This window comes from Strix aluco, chromosome 2, assembly GCF_031877795.1.
Source record: "Strix aluco isolate bStrAlu1 chromosome 2, bStrAlu1.hap1, whole genome shotgun sequence".
In the NCBI taxonomy this organism is placed as follows: Eukaryota; Metazoa; Chordata; class Aves; order Strigiformes; family Strigidae; genus Strix; species Strix aluco.
The window spans coordinates 8,764,992-8,788,275 of NC_133932.1; the positions used below are offsets into that span (position 1 = coordinate 8,764,992).

Consider the following 23,284-nt stretch of genomic DNA (forward strand, 5'->3'; position numbering starts at 1 on the left):
AGCTTCCAGAAGCTTCTCACAGGGGGCCACTGCTGTAGCCCCTTCCCCTGATACCAAAACCCTGCCACACACACAAACCCAGCACACTGTGCTGTGTCTCTCATCTTACCCTCAGCTTCCTCTGTATAGGTGTGAGTGTGAATCTCATGTCTTTCTCCTTGAGAGGACTGCAAAGAAACCTTTGAGCCCTGTTTTCTTGCCTTCCCCTTTGAGTTTCTTTCATCAGTTTCCTTCAGGAAGCTGAAGTGGTGTTTTCAGGCACATCTTTATAGTTCCTGGGTGAAAAACATCTGTTCTTCCCTCGAAAAGAAAGTTTTCCTGTTTACTCTGTTTACTTAGAGACTTGTGAGTACATATTCTCTAGGAGGATATGGTTTTCCTGATGGAGGGCAGCCTAGCTTTGTACTTGAGATTAAGGGTCCCTTGAAGGTGAGCTAGAACATTCCTTAGCTTCCCAGGACAGCCTGTGAAGTGCCATAACCTTTAGGGCTTCCACAGAGAGCCACTACCTAGAGAGAGCTGCTGAATGAACTAGAGGAAGATCAGAGATGTATCTTGTGTAGGTGGAGAGGCATGGTGCAGAAATGCTTTTTACCGCACTGTGGACTGGGTGCATTTCCAGTAGGCAATGTGCTAGAGGTGACATACAGGTGCTGCTGACAAGGACTCATCCAGGACTGAGGGAAAATAGCAGTTGCATTGAAGTCAGCTACAAAAGAATCACTGGTGGGTTTCCTCCATTGTATGCGGAGAACACTTCAGAGTGCCAGGTGAAGCAATAATCTGGGGGAAAAAAGAGAGTGCCTGTTTGTGAGCTGTGCCAGGGAATGTTTGTCTGAGCCCAAAAACCTTCCTACAAGGAAGACACCAGTGAAGAACAAAAGGGCAGTAATTCCTCTATTAAGATATTGTATTATATGCAGCACCTTTTGCTCAATAGATTGTTTATAATGGTTTGAATAGGACTCTGACAACCCATCCAATATTTCTTCTCCATCAGCTTTCTGGAACAATGCTGCACCAGTTTCTGCCTCCTATACTTTGCATAGATCTGCTTTCCTAGGCTGTCTCTTACAGACCTTTTAACAGTCCTTCAAACCCTCCTTGTATGATTTTATGAATCTATTATAATACTGTGTCCATGAATTGTATTTCAACATTTGGATTTCTGTGAAAGAATGTGGGGGGGAAGCAAAATATTTCTTAAAGCAAGAAAATAATGCTAAGGAGCAAGAGACTAAGCATCCCTGTTTTGTCTTCCTCTGCTCCCCACAACAAGTGATGAGCAGTGAGAAGTGTGCATACCTCCCTTTTCCAAATTGTATGTACCAGGCCTAAAATTAATCCTCTGGAATTAACTGCTTTAGAGATAGTCTGAAGGAATGGCTATTCTTTCTTCAAAGAGCCAGTGTTGCTTATGTCTCCCTTCAGCCTTTGTTCTAATGCATTTTTTTGTTGTGTGTCAGGACCCGGACTGGCACCAAACATGACCTGATCCCCATTTCCTGTCTGAATGAGTTTCCCAATGCTGTCCAGATGGCAAAGGTGAGATTCGTGCTTGCCTCATTCTTCAAGTTACTTTCACCTCTGTCCTCCCATTTCCCTCTTTTCTCCTATTCCCCAATAGTACTGTTACATGCTTCCCTTTACACCTCAGTTTGACTTCTCTTCTTTCTCTTCTAATTTTACCTCTGAGTTTTTGCCTGAAGGGACTCCTGTCAGATAATTATAAACAGTGCCTATGCTGTCATGCCCACAGCAAGCTAGGGTACATGATAATCGCACTTCTGTTTCCCTCTCTCTCTCTCACTCAACAGCTACTATGTGAGGATGTGAATGTTGAACGCTTCTTTCCTGTCCTGTACCCCAAGGTATAATGTTCTGCTATGTCTGTATGTTCCTTTTCCATCAAGGTCTGGCTAATGACGTCCAACTGATAATTTATATTTTCGTTACCTCAGGCTTCGCAGCTTATTGTTGCGTTTGATGAACATGTCATAAGCAATAACTTCAAATTTGGGGTCATCTACCAGAAACCTGGACAGGTGAGCTCCCTCAGATCCCACAATACTTGAGGCAAAACACAAAGAGTCATCTCCCTTAGCTTAAATATAGTAACAAGGTCTGTACTATCCTGTGAAAAATACAGATGCCATAAAGAGAAAGGATAGAAACTTGCCTTATGTTGATCAATTTGTTTGTTCAGGTCCTCAAAGCTGGTTGAAGTATGTATAGAAATTACTGCCTGTTCTTTGTACTGCTTGTGCTCCTTATGACTTCTCCTTTCCTTCTGAAGACGACCGAAGAAGAAGTCTTCAGTAACACAGAAGAAAGTCTGGGTTTCCTGGAGTTTCTGGATTTCCTTGGTGACAAAATTCAGCTGCAGGATTTCCGTGGGTACGTAGCCAGCGCAGTTGGAAAGCCAGATTGAGTTGGGTAACATCATGTGTTCAGAGTCTGCAACTCTGTTAGAGCCCTGCTTTCAGAAACAGCCCTGCTGTGTCCTCTGAATCTCAGTGCAGGTGGAGGAGCCCAGAATGCTTTTGTCAGCCATCTTGTCTGGGAACAAGTTGGAGCTTAGGTCTCTACTGGTATTTTCATTTACAGGTCTCCTGACCCAGAGTGTCAGTAAATACTTTTATTTGTCTGTGTGAATGTAAGTTTTTGTTTCACAATGGTTTGAGTCAGTATTGTTTTAGTTTCTTTCTGTGGGGCAGCCCATCCTTTCTGTAGTTTTAAAATATGGATTGTGCTTCTCAGAGTGCCAAAGAAAGATGCTCCTTTGAGGATCCCTGGTTTAGCTTCATAGCTTTTAGCAAGGAAGTATGTTCATGAGCAGAAACAGTGTGCAGCTTCAGTCAGTGTATTTGTTTTGGCAAGGTTTGGTGCCTCACTATCACTGATATCTTAAAAATTACCTATGATAATATTGATGTACCAAGCTACTATTATTGATACCATCTTTCTTCTCTCCACTTTCTCATCTCTGTCCTTCCTGATCTATGGTGTGGTATGGATTTGCTCAGGTTCCGGGGAGGCTTGGATGTTACCAGAGGTCAAACAGGCACTGAGTCAGTCTACACAAATTTCCGGGGCAAGGAGATCATGTTTCATGTGTCTACAAAGCTGCCCTTCACAGAGGGAGATTCCCAGCAGGTATTGGAAGGAGAACTAAGGAATACGACAGTGTGGCTAAGAGAGGAGGGATATTTGATGAGGGACTGCATAGAGGGGAGAATACCTAACTGCATAATGTTGGGAATTATGGCTGGAGTAGTGGTAAAAGTAGTGATGAGGAGTTTGGTTGAACAGATGGGTTGGAGATGCTGTAGGCAGACTGGTGTTTGAGGCCCCATCATACTGTTCTGCTCTTTTTCACCTGCCTTCTCACTTTATTATTTTTTTGCTCTGCAGCTTCAGCGGAAGCGTCACATTGGGAATGACATTGTAGCCATCATCTTCCAGGATGAAAGCACACCTTTTGTCCCTGATATGATTGCTTCTAATTTCCTACATGCTTATGTGGTAGTTCAGCTCACTCATGGCACCACTGGGGACACTCTCTACAAGGTAAACAGAGTCAACAGATTTCTCCGTACTGATTTACTGATACTGATCCTTGAAGTGGAAACCTATTCTTGGGCCTTTGGGAGAGGTACAGGTTCAGCCAGCTGCCATCTGAATTCGTTAAGTATCTACACATGGAACTAGAATGTAGTTGTGTATTTTCAAAGTAGCTGATGCATTTCTGAAGCTTAAAGCTTGGGAATTGAAGCAGGACAAATTCAGATAAAAATTTTTGTTTATGTTTAAAGAGCATGAGATGCAACTGATCCCATTTTGGGGGATGTCTTGCTTGTATTATGTAAGCCAGGTAAAACTCATTCACCTGACAGCCATGTCTGCATTGCACATGCTGCACAGCACAATGCTGAGACCTTGCACTGCCTGAGACTGCAGGTTAGATACAGCTGGTTGGCCTAATTTCTTGGTAACTTGGTTGGCCTGGCTATCAGGGCCATAGGATTTCAGATCTCCTCTCACTCGCTGTTTTGTAGGGCGCAGAAATTCACTGGATTCTTTTAATGACAAGAGAAAGAACTGGAGAACTTGCCATTTGTCTTGTCTCTTCCTACTATTGTTTTCATCTTTGCCTGTCTGCAATGCCGTTGTTTTTGTCAGTGTAATAGGGTTGCTTGCATCATTTAATGAAAAAGAAATAGTTCTAGTCAGGACCCTAGAGCCAACGCAGAGTTTTCTGTAAAGGCTTTTCCAAAGGGGTTTTAACTCATTTTGCCTTGGGAGCATTCTACTAACTAAGAGACTGCAGTTTGGGAAGATTTTTTCCATCTATTGTTCCATTTACTTGAGCTTTAGTGCCTAGTGGTTAAATTGGAATATTAATGGCACTTATTTCTTTGAATCAGTTTTTGCAATCAGAAAATTAAAAACACGAAGCAGGATTTTATCTGGTAGATATCTACTGGGAGGGAGAGGAAGGCCTTGTAATTAGGGGAGCTGGCCTACAATGTAAGAAATCTGAACTAAATCAAGAGCCCCTTTCCTCCTTCTTCTCATTAATCTCCTGCCTCTCATTGGCTCTGTGACATTTACAATGGAGTGTTATTTTGAGGCAGTTGCTGTTAAGTTCTTCTGACATTGTTCCCTGCTGTATGAAATGGCAAATGATGATATTGTTACATCTCAAAAATGACAAAAAAACCCCACCTGTGAAATATTCTTAAGTGCTCTATGTATCTGGTAAGATAGCTGCATATAATTATAGGTAAGTGCTGTGAAGAGCCAAGTGACAGTATGTAAAAACTGGACTGTATTACAGTTACAATTTTTGGCACTGGTATGTCAGGTAGGAGCATGTTTAAAAAAAAAAAAAAGCATGCATTTCCTTAGCTCTTACTGGGAAAGTGCTTTTGTATATTTACCACACGTGACTTGGAGATGATGTCACTGAGATACACTGCACAGTGAGGGGAGTATCTCCACTGAGCATTCTCTGTCAAAAACATAGGTCAGTACAACCATTTGACAAAGGTTCTTCTAGTGGGGGTAAATCTTGCGGACAGAGTAGAAGCATCTTAAGTTTTTGTTTTAAACATACTGTTTATTATTACAAATATGTATGTTTATTATTAAAAATATTTTTTAGAAAAAATTGTTTTTTGTTGCACTTACTGTGTGCACATCTAGCTGACTGAATTTCTGGGAGATAAATCAGCACAACCATTCACTGAGCTCAGAGACAGATGAATGCACAGGACAGCATAATAGATCTCTTCTGGATATGTCAATGATTCATGAGGGATCATATCTACCACAGTACTTTGAAGGCTTTGATAGTGTCACTTGTGTTATGATACTTATTTTATTCCCCTTCTATTGTTTCAGGTTTCAGTCACAGCCCGAGATGATGTCCCCTTCTTTGGACCCCCTCTGCCAAATCCAGCCATATTTAGAAAGGTTTGTTGCTCTGGTCCAGTGTTAGATGGCAGTGGGATATGGTACACACCCTTGTGTTCTGAGTCAGTATTGTCAGTCTGGCTAGATGACTTTGGAGGTCTAAAGAGTAGTAAGGCAGAGCTTTTCTCATATGATATTCTTATTGCTGTTTTCATCTCTGGTCTTCATCTTGTCTTGTAGAGTGCAGAGTTTCGTGAATTCCTCCTGGTCAAGCTCATCAATGCTGAGTACAGCTGCTATCGAGCTGAGAAATTTGCTAAATTAGAGGTGGGTCTCTTACTTGGTTATTTCCATTAAAAATTATAAAAAATATATTACTGCCAAATTAAGAAAATACAGTATAATTTTTTATTTTCTTCTATTATTGTGTTGCTTAAAAAAGGAAAATGGAATGTGATTGTACTTAGCCATGTGATGCTTCCTTTGTATTTCACAGCAGGCGTGACAGAATATGAACAGGTACATTCTAATCACAGAATCACAGAATCATTCAAGTTGGAAAAGACCCTTGGGATCATCAAGTCCAACCATCAGCCCTACTCTACAAAGTTCTCCCCTACACCAAATCCCCCAACATCTCATCTAAACGACCCTTAAACACATCCAGGGGTGGTGACTCCACCCCCTCCCTGGGCAGCCTATTCCACTGTCTAACCACTCTTTCTGTGAAAAATTTTTTCCTAATGTCCAGTCTAAACCTCCCCTTTTGGAGTTTAAAGCCATTCCCTCTTGTTCTGTCACTAATTCCCTGTGAGAAGAGACCAGCACCAACCTCTCTACAATGTCCTTTCAGGTAGTTGTAGAGAGTGATGAGGTCTCCCCTCAGCCTTCTCCTCCTCACACTGAACAGTCCCAGCTCCTTCAATCGCTCCTCATAAGAATGTAAAGATCTAATCCTCAAGTAAGAATGGGAGTATGTAAGAATGGGATGCATACATTTTGCTGGAGGAAATTTTGTATTAGTTGAAACTCAGTATTGTGCTACCAGATACGTACTGATATCACTCATTTTTGGTTCAAGGTACCAAAATTCTGTTCCAGACTCCGCTGCTTGCCTGATCTAGAAAAAACATGCCTCTGTTTCATCACCTGTGAAAAAAAAGTACTGGTGTCCTTTATGACTTGCTTTATAAACAGTTTAAAATGGCTGGGTATTATTGTAATATATTCCAAAACTATACAGCTAAAACCACTTCATACTGTTTAAAGTAATTTTTGTGATGACTTTTTTTTTTTAAATTAGGATGTGAGACACCTCAAAAACAGGAAAAAAAAAAAAAAGAAAAATCCCTCCACTCCCAATAATGGCTGTTTTTCATTCCCAATGTTGATGCAGGAAAGAACCCGGAGTGCCCTCTTGGAGAGCCTTTTTGAGGAGCTGCAGCTTCGCAGTCGCAGTATGATGGGATTACCCATAGGGGAGGATGACAAGATAGAGAACGGCAGTGGGGGCTTCCTTGAGAATTTCAAGGTGAGCCATAGTGGATTGATGCTTTACCCAGTTGCTCACACTTTTCTCAAGCTCGTTGTGTGTCACTCCAAGGAATATTGATCCTGCTGATCAGCTGTTCTTAGAGTGAGACAGAAAAAAAGTCTTTCCATCCAGCAGCCTTTCTTTAGAGCACCTTCAGCTGTGCTTTACTGTATCTCTCAAGAAAAGACATTTTTCCCCTTCCTGTGCTCCTTCCTACAGAGCTACAGCAAGGTCCAGGGTGGATTTCCATACTGTCCCTGAGAAGTCAGACTCTTCATGCTTCATGCTGGTGTCTAGTGTCAGATAGGGTTTCATTCCATGATTTACAGAAAAAGGAGTGAGTGTTTGCAAGAGGAATTGTAATAACTAGTAGCAAGCAGCTTTCAGTTCCTACAGCAGATCTCTTCCAATTAATTTTCATTATAACTAAAAGAGTTAAAGAGCCACTGCAAGAGAGTTTCTAACATATCTGTTAGTGTACTGTCTAGAAAAACTGTGATACTTTACTTATCCTCTAAAAGCCAGAGTTAATTTAGCTTTGTTCAGTATAGATGATGCTTTTTTATAATAAATCAGGATCAGGTGACAAAACTTATGTTTAAAAGTGATCGAGATGATATGAGAAAGCAAAGATTTTGTACAAATGGGCAAGCTGAGTTTTGAACTGATTATATAGAGAGAATCTTATATGACTTTCCTGTCTACTTCCCCTTTCCCACTTCTATGGGAAGTGCCTCACTGCTTCTTTTGTATTATAAGTTACCTGTCTGGACAGGGAGATGTATTATGAATAACATTTCTTCAGATGATCTCCACCTGCTTTGTATGGTGGGCTGGTTAGAGTTGTTAAGGGCTGTGAAACTAATCCATTCACATACAGGTTTGGTAGCTATATGCATAGCTTTGGTCTGAGCTGGGATGCTTTGAGGTGTATTTTTACTTACAATCCATCTACCCTACCTTTGCTGCTAACCAGGAATTTCATACCAATCCATGTCTGACACTAATTATCCCAAAATGTCCTTTTCTGACTTCTAGCAGATGCTGTGATTTGCATGTCATGTACACAGATGACCTTTGTATAAGGCTGGAAAAGGCTGAGTAAACTTAGAAAATGGCTTTTTCACATGCTGCAGATTTTGATATGGCAGCTTTCCCCTTGGAATCAGCACTCAAGCTCATGCAAGACAGAACCGTACAGTCTTGAACAGGAGTTTGATTTTGTGTTTTGTAGCCTGTAGTGGGTAGTACTGCCGCAGAGGATGCTGTCCTGTCCACTCTGCTGGGATACTGGTGTGGAGTCTCTGTTTACTGCAGTAGGACAAGGGAAGTGAAAGTAGAAGATATACTTGAGGAAGAGTTATTCCCTGGCAGTAAGCTCCATGAATCAGCTAGGACCAAAAATGGGTGATATCTGAGACGCTGCCTCCTACGAGTTAGGATTTCTGTGGTTCTGGTGTTGGTGTGTCACAACTTTCCACCCAATCTGTGGTGCTTTTCATACTACCCTACCGTGTGCATATCTCTACGTGTATCTGTGTTTGTCTGTTTCCCTGCCTCCCTTCTGTTCAGCGGGTGATCAGAGGCCGCAGCCAGAGCCTGGATACCACAGGGATATCCATGAGAAAGCAGCAGCCAGCCACCCTGCCCAGCCGCCCAGCTACAGCTGGCCTTGCCCTCAGTCAGAGTGTCGCCGAGGGCCCTAAGGCCATTGCTGCGGTAAGGTACTTGGGTGGGCTGTAGGAAGAAACCCAGCATCCCTTCGTGACCCACCCAGACATTTTATTTCTCTTTCCCTATTAGTTTGTCCTCTTGTACTTCCGTGAACTTCTTTTTTGTTGTATCCCATTTCACATGTGGTGACAGCATGTGTTGCAGTCTGTTTTGTCTGTGCCTATCTCTAGCCCCAGTTCATCTGTAAACTAGAGCTGAGCTTGATGCAGACTGGGAGAAGAAGGCCAAACATGATTCTACATCAGACATCTATCTCTGCTATTCTGGATTAGATCCTGTACGTTGCCATACCTTAAAAACATGCATGCACTGTGGTTTGACCAGAATGGTACTGTGTTGTCATATGGCAAGAGCTGAGAACATAAGGACACTAGATCTGTTCCATTTTCTTCAATTTCACCAATCAGATTATTTTCTGTAATATAAACAGGTGCACGATGTTTATTCAAGGTGCTGTTTTTCTGTAAATATAATTTGCATGTTGGGAACAAACAGCGGAGTTAATAATGTTGGGGGTGAGGAAAAGAGTGAATATTTCTAGTCACTATCAAAGCCTTTCTTATTTGATAGGGATACCAAACATACCTCATCAGCGTGACCATAATAAATCCATGACAAATGTTTCCAGAAAAGGATCTGTATTTCTGATATTGGAAATATGGTAACCCTGGTGAAAGTGCATCTAGTTGACTGTGGTCTCTGCACTAGTGACGTCAATATAGGCAAATGACAAAAACCATCTCTGAGTAAGCCCAGAAAGTGCCTTTCACGGTGGAAATTTCCTGGTGACAATTTACTCAGTTGTATGCATTCTTTATGTCAGCACAACAAAGTCACAGAATAGTAATGACTTGAGTTTGCTGCCTTCTTCTCTCCTTTAACTACTGATTTTCTCTACCTTTCTGATTCTGCCTCTCCTTCTCTCATCATATGGGGATACCTCCCTTCCTGAGCCTCTTTCTCTGTATACTGGCTGCGTATCTTGTTCTGCCTTTGTTTCTATATCTCTCTGTCTCCTTCTCAGACTGTCTTTGTAAGCTCTAGCTTCTCTTTCTCACTGACCGAACTCCTTCTTGCACCGGTGAAACTGAGCCGTGCTGTTGTATTGCTGAGTAAAGGAGAGGATCTGGATCCACGTTGCAAACTCCTTCTCCCATGCCTACAGTTCTCCACAGTTTTTCATGTCTTCCCCTCCCTCCTTTCTGTCACACTTTCCTTTTTTCTAGTCTTTTGCCTTGCCTGGTAGGAGCCCATCACGTACTCGAGCCAGCCGCTTCCATGGGCGACGGAGTAGTGCCATTGGCATTGAGAACATACAGGAGGAAAAGAGGTATGGGCCATGGGAAGATGAGACAAAGAGAGAAAAAAAAAGGAGGAGATGAGAAAAGGGAGATAAAAAGGCATATATATGAAACCAGAAAGGGAATTGACTGGCCTGAGAACTGAAATGGAAGTGGGTGGCATGGGAAGAAAAGCCTGATTATTGGCTAATGGAGAAATGGACAAATGACAGAAAAAAACAAAATAAAAAAAGACATTTGGAAATGGGGAGAATCAATATTTGAGGATGAAGGGAGGAGATCGGTGGAAGAACATAGTAAGATTGCTCTTAAATGTTGTGCATTATGATCCAGGACTCTCGATTCTCCTGTATTCGCTACTTTTAGGTAAGAGTCAGATGAAAGGCTTCTACTTGGGAAGGGGGAATTGGGTCCTTGATTGTTTGTCTGTTTTCATGTGAAAAAGTTCAAATAGATAAAACTTCTGATATCTTAAAGGGTTTTTTAAAAAAGCTCTAAATCAAAATGATTAGCATTTAAGTTAGATGGTCTGAGAAATAAATAAGGGGTGACATACAGGTTCAAGGAGTGATTTGGCGTATTTGACAGAATGATAACCATTCAAAAGTCTACTAGTCATGAGAGATTAAATCGATAAATTTTAAGGTTATACAGAGTCTCAAAAGTCACATGAGTGTTCTGCATCTAATATACAGTTTTCACAGTTGCGAGAATGCCAGTGAACAGCTTAAAGACTCAGTGTAAAAGCGGAAAATCACTAGTTTAATGTGGAAACTAGTGATTTCACAACAGGAAGAATTAGTACATTTTGCCTTCTTCCTAGTTATTCTCTTGGATCTTTCCTTAATGAGGTGCCGATGACCTAATCTGAATAAAAATAGTAAGGAGCTTTCTTTGAGGAAAATAAAATCTTCCAAGACGACTTCCCTGTAACAGTCTAAGCCAACACAGTAGCCACAGCTCCTCACTACTTTAAATAGTTTTGTACCTTAGGCAGCTGTGCCCCTCAATCCATTACTTTTTGTACACAACGTCCTTCACTATCCCCTTAAAAGACCTGTAAAAGTTTTCTACAACAAGGAAAAACGCTGGATTTATTTTTTTTTTCCTGCTCTTTGCTAGGAGGGAATTGGTAAGCTATTGGGTTTATTTAGCTTTTGCTTATTTGTAATCTTAGATATGAGGAACAGTGAGCCTTGTGTTTTGTGAAAGACTTTTTGGGTGGTTCTTGAAGGTGCAGTTTCACTAGCAACTGGTCTGTTCTAACAGTTCATTGCTACTGAAGAGCACAGATATCATACTTGCCCTCTCCCAGTGTCTCTTTGAACTACCCAATCCTGTCCCATTCCTTGTGATGGCTCAGATGCTTAGTGACCCTTCGTGGAACTGATTCAGCCCCATAATCTAACAGAAGAAGCATCAACTTTCTTTCATTGGATTAATTGTCTGCTTATAGAGAAGTCTGATGGGTACCAGGGCTGATGGAGAGTACACTCAGCAAGAGTGAAGGAGGCTGGAGCAGGCTCTCTGACAACAGTGAGCTCAACACGTTGTGTGTGACTTCACCCTGAAGCTGTAGTTTAACGATATGCAAGGTTTGAAGACAGAGCTGACCCAGTCCATCCTGCTTCTTCATGTGTTATAGAAGTTTCAGGGCTGTTTTAGTTTCATGATTGTTTTTTGTCGGGATAATTTCCAGTCTCACAAACAGTTGTATTAGCACAAGTGAGGGCATGAGGAACTGTGATGTGAGGGGTACACGTAGGATCAACTGACCAAGAGAGCAGGGGAGGAGCTTTGTGAACTCCATCACTGAAGCCACAAAAAAACCCCCCAATGAAACCCCAGGTTTTCCAATCCTGTATTAAACATACCCTTCTATTCAGTTACTCACACAGACAGCTTTCTTCAGAAGTATCTTGATGAGTGCTAGTAGCAATAAAACTATTGTAACCATCCTGAAAGAGGATTTGCTGAATCCTTTTTCTTTATGCAATAAATGTAAAAGCTCCCTAATCAATCCTACATCTTAAGACCAATGAAACAGGGAGAGTAGAAGGAAAAGGAGAATAATGAAATTAATTTAGGCATTTATATCAATTCAAAAGGAGGTTAAAGTTGGCCATTTCTAATATATTGCCCTCAACAGGTCACATCTTAAGGAGTCTGCCCTTTTCCACACAACTGCATTTGCTTCACTTTCATGTGTATATGAGAGATCCAGCTTTATCTTGTGGCTTCTAAGGAAGTGTAAGAATAGATAGTGGTTAACTCTGGCGCTGTGGTATAGCTGGTTTCTCTTTTGTCCCAGCAGAGACATGCAGAAGGTGCTGGACAGTCCAGGAACTTTCTTTGACCTGAAGTCTGATGGATCATCCAGTCCCAGCTCCCCAGAGTTCCCCAGCAGGAAGAGCAAGTGAGTTGAAAATAAATTTAATATTTGAAAGATCCTCACTGTGTCTGGTATCGGCTTAAGTGTAGTGCATGTCTTGCTCTGTTGAAGTCCTTGCTGAGATTGTTCACATCAGGCATTGCAGCATCTTAAAAGTTAGATGTCTGGCTGTGGCACAGTAATGCAGAGCATGTAAGTGAGGAACTCAGCTTTCTTAAACAGCCAGTGAAGAAAGATTGGACCACTTACAGGTGATTTTGGCTGTATCTTTACTGCAGTATTAGCTTGCATCCAACAGGATACACAAGGCCCTAGCTGTCCAATTATCCATGCTTACTCATGTATATGTTTCCTCTATAGTTTGCTCTGGAGTGACTTTGGAGCTTCATGGAGAAGCTTGGACAAGGGTATGTTGGGATCTTGGGTTGTACTCAAGTTCTGCCCCTTTAAGCAGGATTCATGCTGCTGCTCCCAACCAGCATCAACTAGCCTGTCTTCAGTCCTCCCAAAGTATTACAGCAGGGTCTCATGTGTTGCACTTATGTTTCTTTACTAAAGCACGCCATATCACACCCAGTGTTCTCCTGCAAAACACTTCATGCAGTAGTCTGCAAAATAGTTCTCCAGTTTCTGGTGGTCAAAAACTGGAAAAATACACTTTCCTCATAGTGCAGCTTTGATGTTACTAAGCTGTATTATGCTGGGATACGATCCTATTTAGAATACTTCAGGACTTCACAGAAACCACGTTTACATTTCCAAGACTCCAGAGCAGCCTGTCTCTAAATCCAAGACTGCAGCTGACTTTCTGGAACAGCTTGCCACATCTGATTTTTTTGCATGAGAACTTGGATGAGACCTGTGGCAAAAAGAGAACTGAGTACTTTGTGGTAGGGCATGTCCCTTTCTCAGGCCTGGGGCTGCTCTAAGAAAATTTTAGGAGGTGCCCTAGAACCAGAACGGTTGTAGTTGCTCCAGGTGCCAAGTCTGACAAGGAAGGGCTTTCCTTCCAACTAGACTCAGTGCTCCCTAAGAATTACAGGCTGGTGACTATCTGCAGTAGTTCAGCTACCCAATTGTATTCTGTAGGACTGTCCAGAATTTTGTCACAGTCAAGGGGCAGAGTTCTGGTAAGTATGTTTTTGTGATACTAGTTTTTGGGTTGGGTGGGTGTCCAAAATGTTGGTGGGGAGGAGGATGGGAACACAGCTAGGAGATACAGACCATTTAACATGCTAGCTCTGGCAGCCAAGGACAAGAGAGAATGCAGGGCATGGAACTGCTGATTGGTCAGCAAACCCCATCTTCCAGCATTACCACATCATTCCACCTCCCCTTCCTTGTCCTGCCTGGGACCTTGTTAGTGAACTAGAAGTTCCTGGCTAGGCATGTGAGGGACTCTTGCTCTGATTAGGTAGCTGAAGTAACCTCTCATAATCAGCAAGAATTCTGTCTAGTAAGAAAACATCTCACAGCTTGGTTAGTCCTGGTTACCCTACTGTAGAATGTGTGTATGTCTTGGAAAAAAAAAATCATGAAGCTTTCTTGACATCTGTTCCTGATTTCCACATTTGATTGTGGGCTTCCCCCAGTTCCCAACCCCCATTCTCCATTCACCGGCTGGGGAGGTGAGACAGCTGCAATGGTTGTTTCAGATTGGTATCGCATGCTTTCAGAGAGCAAACATAGAATGGGATTTCACTAACAATGATATTGCAGAATATTGTTATGTACATGAGGCATGATTTGTCAGTCTGTCTACTTCTGTCCCCATGATTCTCTCCATGCATCTTTTTCCAATATGGACTCAAAACCACTAGTACAATCACCAGAAAAAGTCTTCTCACAGTTGTAGTGGTTCAGCCCATTCCTGGACAGTTTGTTTGCAAGGTGGGATGTAGCATAGTGTTTTGCACAATTGGTGATTAGCCAGAGTTAGAGTGGAGATTTCAGAGTTAGGGACCAGCCCACGTGCAGTCATACTTTCTGCATTGTGTCTGGGACAGGGAATCAAGGACATGTAACTCCACCATGTAAAGCACACCATTTTCACCAAGACAGTATTAGCACACTATTGCAGGAACAGGCTAGGAGTGTAATTCTAACAGTCTGTCTCAGAGACAGTTCTACTGAAGTTCTACTGAAATAGTATTGTTCGTTAATATTGGGACCACAAATCAGGATCATGATGTAAGCATATTTCTAATGCAGAAAGAGTTCCAGCAGGGTCTAGAGTAATTTCCGCAGCCCATATTAAAAATCTTATCCCTGGTAGTGTGTCATTAGTCCACTCCTGGTTCTCTCCAGGGAGTAGCATAACAGGAAATTTCTCTATCACAAAAATGTCCAGCATGTTGCTGCTGGTCTTAAATAATCATTTCAGATTCCAGATTTGAGTGATCACACTCTTCATCTCTGTTCTACTAAAACCAACCTGGAAATAAATGCAAAGGGAACACATAAATAATAGATGAATTCTTTTATAGTAGAGATAAACCAGCACTTACTTTCTGTCCTTGCATGTTGATTTCCAGCACACCCTTCTGCAGTGATCAGCCTGCAATCCATGAAACCGTATTGTTCACTCGGGCTAACAGTGTCTTCTCTCCCACATGCAGGGACAATTGTCCTTAGTTTTTTGCTCTACTGTCCAGGTAGCCTTCCAAATAATCCTTCTTCCCAAGGGACAGACTCAAAAGAATGAACCCAGCTTAAGTAACCAAGTAGCAAAACTCCTCAGGATCAGACGGCTTTCTGGGTTGCATCTGAAAAATCAAGCACTGTACTGTGTATGTCCATATCCTAGGAAAAGTACATGGGTTTTTTGTGTGTGTGTTTTCCCTCCTCAGACACATCTGAGTGGGAACATCAAGCCAATCAGGAGTGGATCGGATGCTACTCAGTCATTGGTTACCTCACTGAAGATACTGGCAAGACTTTTGGGGTGAAATGAAAGTCCTGGCTAAGAGGAACATGAACTTACTTAGAGGACCTCAAGGACTGTGGAGAGACCAAGTGGCACCAAGTAACGCTCCACTGGCAGTTCCTGGAGCAGGAATCCTGGGAAAGGGAGATGGACAGATAACTCCTATTGGAGCATTTTGGCTCTATGCCCTTCTCATTGCCCGGTCAGCAGACACTGAACCAACCTCTGCTAATGATGGGGAAAGGAGGCCACCCTGAGTGCCTCCCCTTCTCCTCCCCTCCCCTCAGATGAGCGAGAAGAGAACAGCTTGGCCTGCAGAAGGCAAGAGCAGAAGAACATGTTTTCACCTCTGTCTCTAGTGCCTTTGGATGACATAGTTCAGGAAGTGCAGTGCAGAGAATGAGGATGGAGAAATTTGCTGAGGAAGGATGTGAGAAGGAGATATTTGTGGAAATCTAGGTCCCAGCTCACTTAAATTCAAGTTATTGATTTGCTCTGTCAAGGGAGAAGCATGTTGGCCTTCATTTCCTCCAAAATATATTTCCTAATCTCCTGAGGAAATATCTTTGGCCTATATTGGCCCTATCTTTACTGTTCTCCCTGTTGCATGCTGGCATGTAATATGCCTGGGACTTTAGGTTTCATTACTGCTTGTAGGTCAAGACTGGCCACATTTTGCAGTGTTTCTGAAGGAATAAATATATTTAGTATGTTAAAGGTGTCTTATCTTTCTTGCCTCTCTTAGATTTTTTGGGTTTCTTAACATTTTTAAGCATTTCATCTCTTTCTTATTGGCTGGTCTCTTGTGGAGGCAGTGAGTATTTCGCCATAAATTGTTAGGCTTACATGCACAGTGCACCTTGCACCTTTTAAGTGTCAGGTTCATGGACTGCTCTTTCTACTAGAAGACTGCAAGCAGTGGATCCCAGATTCTGTGCTGGGAGAAGCTGACCTTAAGGGACTTTCTTGACAGCTATGAAACATGCAGCAGGCTACCTCAGTGTCCATAACATTTGAGAAAGTGATCCAATACAGGTTGCTTTGAATGTTCCCTTTGTAATGACCCTGTGGGAGCTAAAGGTCTGGAGGGATGGACCTACAGGAGCCCGTCTGCTGGCAACTGGGCACATGCAAAATCACCAGGATGAGCATCCTGACTTAGGTTCCTACCTGTAAGCAGGAGGAGGGTTCTGATCTGTCTTTGCAAGAGCTTGGCACTTGATCCTAAATAGTTTGGCACTGAGACATTCTACAATAATGCAGATCTCAGTAATTTGTTTCTACCTCCCCACTGCTTCCTTAAACTTTCTTAGTTAACCATTCTATAATACAGGTTAGTCTGTATGCATTCCTGACTCCTCCTGTTACAGCTGTCCAGAAACACAGCAGTAACAGTTTATAAACTCTATGACATGAAAAATGTGCTTTTATAGTCCCCTTGTACTGTTTGGAATTTCACCTAAGACCAAACATGATAGGATGAGAGTGGCTGTGGGAATGGGTGGCCTAAGTGGGGTGGTGCCTTCCCTAACAGCTTATCATGTTGTATTTAGGCTCCTGAAATCTCTGATCTCTAAAATGAAGGCATCTGTAGATTTTAATGAATGACTAGAGGTAAACACTGCTTAAATACAGGTGGTTCGACTCACTCTGCTTTAAGACACTTAGGTTTGTGACTTGAAATTCAGTTAGTCTTATCCTTTCATCCAGAATGGAAAGAAGTGGTGTTTCTACTAAATGAAGTAGCAACTAGAAATTAAGGAAAGCAAGCCAGTTCACCTGAATTCTGTTCCTAGGTGGAAAAACTAGTTGTGGATGAATAATTTCTTCTAACTGTTTCTGACTGCTATATAATAACGCTGTGTCACAAGAAGTGCAAGTCTGTGTGTAACAATAAGCATGATGATGTTGAATGCTTGCATTTCACAGACTGCTCAGGAGTCAGACTTCAGGATACTGTGTGATGCAGCCGTTCTCACGTTCTTCATCCAGTGTAAGCAGTTGTTGTAGTGTTTTGAGGGAAAATGAAACATCTGAGGAAGAGGAGAATGACAGGGTGGGTGTATGATCTCTAACAAACAGGCTACCTTCCCTGATTTTACCAAGTCCATTATTAAAACACGTCTTCTTTGCCCTCTCCAGGAGCTGATGTGCTCTCTTGAGAGCACTCCAAAACAGGATTCAGTGATTCAGAGTATGTGGCTGGATGAGAGTGACTGCACACCCAGTACTTCCAGCTCACCAGGTAAAAGAGAAAGAAAAAAAAGAAAAAAAAAATCATCTGCTTATGCTTCTAGAAGAATATGAGAGGTTGGGCCACATTTGTTTGGCAAAATCTTTTGTATGCTATACTTAATATTTGAGAAGCATGGGTAGATGATGAGCTCAGAGTAATGGGGAGAGAAGCTGGCCTGCAGACTTTAATGGGGAGAGAATGGGAGGGGAAGTGTGTTTCAGTAGTGTGAAATAGTGCTGTACACACTGCAGAAGGTGTTACAGTAGATTGCAAAGAATGAATGTGTTTATGTGTTTCTATGGAGAGCATGTATCTCAGTGGTTGTTTTTCTGAATGCAGTGCCCATACCTCTTTACAAACTAGATAGTTTGGATGTGGGAACTAGAGAAACAGTGCTTCCTGAACACAGCAGCGTGCTCCTGAGAAGGTAGCTAACCTGCACTGAGATTTTTGACTGCCAAGTCTGGGCTCTTAGTGTAGTAACTGGTTAAAGTTGAGGTAGTTGATTAAGTTCAGATCCATTGACAGTGCAGAGATGATTATAGTTATTAGAAGTTAGCTTTGCTCCCATAGCAGGCAGAATTATGGCAGTATTGTTGTTGAGGATGTATCAGCTGCCCTGATCTCAGACCCTGTTTGCAGCTGTGTTTCACTTTGTTAAAATGAACTGGTTTGGATTTGAAGCATTTCTTGTTGAGCATCAGCCTAAAGCTAAAATTATGGAAAATGTAAATCGGTTTCAGTCTGTTTCTGAGAACGAGGTTGAAAGGACTGTGTAAGATTTTGGGAAAGTATGATTGAAAAGACTAAGCTTTTGAGATTTGGAAGTCATTAGGAACTGTGGAAGGCAAAACTTAACATTTGTTGCTAAAAGATTCTGGAATAGAAGCAGGGTGAGATGGTAAGAGATACTAGAGATTATGTGAATGGCAAGGAAGAGAGTTGGTTGGAAGGAACAGTGAAATCTTTATAGGAATTGTGTGCAAAGGGACTGTTGAAAAAGATTACAAGGGTCAGAAAGTGAAGCCAGTTTACCTGAAGACTCTATAGGTCTCTCAATCTCTGCAGCAGCCCTGTCTGAGATATCAAAAGTGGCCATCAGATCCCTGCTTAATATTGCCTGTATCTTAGCAACAGCAATGAAGATGTGATACTGTGAGATGTTCTGCAGAGACCTCTGAGATGTTCTCTAAGATTTCTCCACTTCTGCAGAACAACTCACAGCATAAGTGCTTATATACATAGAGGCACAAGAGAACCTAAGGGGCTGGTATTGAAACTCTGGAAGAACAGGGAAACAAGTGGAGAGAAAGAAGAGAGCCATGTGGTATGCTATAATTAGGAAATGGGATGCTACATACAGAGCCTGCCTGTCCTGAGGGAGAGACATAAAGGTGTTAAATGTGATGATATGAAAAAACATCATGTCAGGAACCTTTACTGCAGAAGACAGCTAAGGAGCTGCTATTAAGAGGCAGAAGCTGGGAATGAGCTTCTGTAGATATGTGTGTTGAAGGCTAGAAAGAGAGTGTCATCAGCTCAGAGCAAGAGTGATAAATAAATACTCTAAGACCAGGAGGCCCACCACCGTGAAATTGTCTCTTTTTAGAGGGATCTGGAAATGACACCATAAAGGCTGTTTTGTGCCTGGTGGTGTGAGGGTTTTCACAGTATCACCATGGCATTATCCAGGCTACCATTTCCACAGGTCTGGTGGTATCCTGAGCAGGTCGCAGCTCCCCTCACAAATCTTTGAGCTGTATTCATTCCTGTTGCCTTTGTGGCACTGCACTGAGACCAGGCAGGTGTGAAAGATGGATCCCTGTCAAAAGTGAACAAACAGCTTGTGTTTACTTGTGATGAGAAATATTAGTGGGAGCAGAAATTTAGTGTAAATGCAAACTAGTTTGTTTTGCTTGACTGTCAGAAATTCTGTTGTCATCGAATAAAAGACTTCACATTCCTTTTGACCTTGTGGGTAAGTGCAGTTCCCCTTGCCCTCTGTTTCTCTGAGAGCGCTCCCAGGCACAGACATAATGCAGTGCTGTTTTTAACAGTGCTGTTATGCCTCCCCTGCCATGGCCAATAGTTTAATCCAAGTGTGATCTTTCCATAAATCCACTTATCACTCCCATCTACCTGCGTCACGTAAAGCCCAGTGGAAGGGATCCACTACAAACTTCTATTACATTGCTTGTGTTCTCTCTCCTTTTACCCCTTTACTCGTGGACCATTTTCCTTCCTGCATTCTTTCCCTTGCCAGAAAATCCCACTGGATCCTCGAGCTGTACCTGAGCTATGAAAGTTCACATCCAAGTGCAAGTCCTAGGATGATAGTACAGGCCCAGCGCGCTCTGAGCTCTCAGCTTGCCACCTTGGGGAAAAGCTGCTGACTCTATATGCTCTCAAGCAGAAGAGTGCTAGGTTATTCAGCCTAGCTGTTCCCCTTTTGTGACGGATATTGGAAGCAGGGCTGCTTTCCAGTGGCCTCTGCTGCTCTTCCCAGACAGTTTCCCTATCTGCTGACTTCTTATTGTCCCACAGGTATATACATCATTAATATACATCACTGAGAATAATCATTACAGAGAATGTGATGTAAAGTTCAACATAATTTTTAGGTTTTATACACTCCATTGCCAATGGCAGTAATCTGATACTGACACTGCAAAACTTTCACTGTGGTTTCTCAGTACCTTGGCATGGTAAGACAGCAGCACCCTGCAGGAGTGATGATTTTTTGCTGTACCATATCCGCTCTTGTATCTTCAGTACAGAGATTTTAAAAAAAATATATATGAAGGTACACTAATAAACATGCAGGTTTGTATACGGACTTCTGATTAATGCTAGGAGAGCCATGGTTGAAAGGGATAAATGTAATGGATACTTTTCTGACTAGTTGAAATACACTCACCTAATCAGGAGACTGTAGAATCACAGAATGATTGAGATGCAGTCTTGAGTGCCATTGCTGATTGCAGTAAGCAAGCTTGATGATGTCACCATCCACACCATTTAGAATGTGTTTGTGGTAATAGATGAAGGGGCAGAGAGGAAGGAAATAAAAGGTGTTACATGTGTGTGTGAGGTACGTGAGGTAGCAGAGCTGAGCCTGCATTTTCTAAGCACAAAGTGAAATCTTGTCCTTAGGAATTTCAAAATTCTTGAAATTTTATTTTCCAGAAATTCTGACAGTTCTTGAGCTAGAAGAAGACAGGATTAAGAGGAATTTGTTGTGCTTAAAATTTTAGGGAAAAAACCACGCATGATATATTTATTCTGATTTTTCCAAATACTACAAAGTTTTCTATTTACTTACTACAGCCAGTCCTGACAGAAGGCTAATTACCAAAAGATCAAATGTGGCAATACATGTTAATGTTCCTAGACAAAATTACATTTAAATGAGCATTGATAATTTGGGTTAATCTGTGCAACAGGGAAGAACTGTAATTATTCAGCACCAAGCATAATAAACTGAAGAAATGCCAGAGTTAAGCTAAACTGAAAGCAAACACCTCAGAACACAGAGAGACATCCAGGTGTTTTAGTTTTGCCCTTTAGTGAGCTATACAGTAACTATTCAGCCACAGTTAATGTAATGCGTAAAATCAGACTAAACTGATTCTTTATGAAGAAACCTAAGACATTTTGGATGCCCACTGCAAGTCTGGATCTTATGCTGAATGATTCTAGAATTTCTAATCCATGTACACGTTCTTGGATTCTCCAATTTGCCATTCAGAGTGAGAGAGCAAACTTACAGAAAAGAAAAAGAAAGTGGCAGCAGCCTGTGGTCATTATGCTGCCAGAACTAGATAAAGATATAGAGAACTGCCATTGCCAAAACTGCTGTTTTCTGAGTTGGCTTTAAAGCACTAACATGTCTTATATGCCAGTGCATATCACATGAGGCAGAGGTGACTTCCCCCTAGCCTCAAGGTCAGGATATAAATTCCGCTATAACCCTCTTTAACACTTTCTTGAAGACACTTCTAGGTTAGTTAATATGCATAGTTGTTTTAGATGTGTTGTTATTCAGTTAGTACCTACAAACTTACATCATATTTAAATTTTTCATATTTAAAGTATTGGAGCTGGGATATATACAAAACAGAGAATAACCCTGGTACTGCAAATTCATGTTGTTTAAAACCACAGTTCAGCAACAAATGGTATTGATTTACCAGTTTTGTTTTTAAACCTCAGAGTTTTAAATTATATCATGAAACTGGGAAAGGTGATACCTTTGAAAAACTGCTGAAACACAGTTGCATCTCATCTGTTCCCTAGAAAATATTGGTATGATCATGGGTAGTTCAAAAAGAAAAAAATGTTCCCGTGAAGATCATCTTGGCTTACCGTCTTGCATGAGCTGAATTTTACAGCTTGCTTAACTTTCCTGATTGAATGGAGGATAGGTATGCCATCAACATAATTCATCTGCACCTCCTGCCCCCTTAGCACATTCCACCCTGACACCAACTCTTTAATTCAAACTCTTTCCATTTTAAAAGTTATAACACAGATTTACTGTACTATATATATAACATATATTGCTATACATATAACTTACTGTATTATGTATAGCAATACAGCTATACATAAACTTCCAGAAACAATACTATTTATGAAATTAAAATATTTAATACTTTCAAACCATCCTTAGAGCATATGGTGGAGGGTTGCCTAAGAATAAATTAGAATGGTGTAAGGAACAGGGCTGTTACATTACATACTCGTTTCTTGTGAAATGTGTATGGTGAATATAAGATGATTACAGAAAGCAAGAGAATGTTTTAAGTTTGTGGATTTTGCAAAGTATTTCTTCCCTGTTTTTGCCATGGTGTTGATATGTGATGACAGGCAAATTCCTTAAACCCTGAAGTCAGATGTGGGAATCTTAAGAGAGTGGACAGAGGGAGGACAAAGAAGAGAAATGCTGTGAGAACATAAGATCAGACTCTGCTTCACGAAGTGTATTCTGAAGGATAAGGCATTCAGGTTGCACAGATCTATTCAGCAATGGCATTTCTTAGCTCGGCTGCATGACACTGTTCCCTACTGGAACCTGCTGTATTATTTTAAACTATTTTTTGTGTGTAACAGTAGACTGATACAGACATTGGAAATGGGACTGATGGAAACATTTGGGAAATTTGGAGAATGCCTTCATTACGCATTAGATAGCTATAGATATAGCTTTAGGCAAGAAGCTATAGCTGGAACAGCTGTGGCATTGAAACACAGTCTGGAACCAGTGCCCAATGATTTTTTTGAGTGAAATGAAAGCCAGGTAGTCATTTCCCTTGTGTTTCAAGCTGGAATAAGTAGGTCAAGGTTAACGTTAGTCAAGTTGGGTGTAGATACCTTCCTTTCACTCTTACCTGTGGATGAGCCACACATCTGTGAAAAATTTGTGGTAAAACCAGCTATGTGTGCAGCTCCTGGGATACCCTCTTGATTATTTCTTTATTGTTCTGTGCTTGGTTCCCTTCTAGGAAGCAGGTTGCTTCCTTCCAGCAGTGTTGCTGGCTCCACTGGAAAAGGAAAACGCAGCAAAGCAGATGCTCAGCACCATAATCCAGTAAGTGCTTTAAGAAAATGTTTCTTTCTCACTTAAACAGAGATAAGGATGGGAGGAAAAAAGAGAGAGTTTAGGAGGCTTTGCTTGCTGAGGATTGAAAGGACAATAAGAAGGTGCTTGCAGGGGAAGGTTAAAGCACTGCCTTGTTCTGCA

The 23,284-nt window shown here is 41.6% G+C and overlaps 1 protein-coding gene across 29 annotated transcripts in view; it reads left to right on the plus strand.

Moving 5' to 3' along the window:
* Positions 1–23,284, plus strand: part of LOC141917559 (rap1 GTPase-activating protein 1-like) — a 65,586-nt gene that overhangs the window by 24,424 nt on the left and 17,878 nt on the right. For 9 of the 29 annotated variants that reach the window (XM_074810884.1, XM_074810954.1, XM_074810898.1 and 6 more), the window contains 15 exons: positions 1,467–1,545; positions 1,818–1,871; positions 1,962–2,045; positions 2,297–2,397; positions 3,027–3,156; positions 3,415–3,570; positions 5,407–5,478; positions 5,659–5,745; positions 6,815–6,949; positions 8,525–8,671; positions 9,913–10,016; positions 12,299–12,403; positions 17,235–17,361; positions 17,448–17,550; positions 23,046–23,279. In XM_074810884.1, the coding sequence (XP_074666985.1) occupies positions 1,467–1,545; positions 1,818–1,871; positions 1,962–2,045; positions 2,297–2,397; positions 3,027–3,156; positions 3,415–3,570; positions 5,407–5,478; positions 5,659–5,745; positions 6,815–6,949; positions 8,525–8,671; positions 9,913–10,016; positions 12,299–12,403; positions 17,235–17,361; positions 17,448–17,550; positions 23,046–23,167 (1,606 nt within the window). In that variant the 3' untranslated portion in view covers positions 23,168–23,279. Of the gene's footprint in view, positions 1–1,466; positions 1,546–1,817; positions 1,872–1,961; positions 2,046–2,296; positions 2,398–3,026; positions 3,157–3,414; positions 3,571–5,406; positions 5,479–5,658; positions 5,746–6,814; positions 6,950–8,524; positions 8,672–9,912; positions 10,017–12,298; positions 12,408–12,739; positions 13,196–15,228; positions 16,023–17,234; positions 17,362–17,447; positions 17,551–23,045; positions 23,280–23,284 lie in introns of those variants that run through there. The other 20 variants (XM_074810855.1, XM_074810839.1, XM_074810845.1 and 17 more) reach the window with 17 other exon arrangements.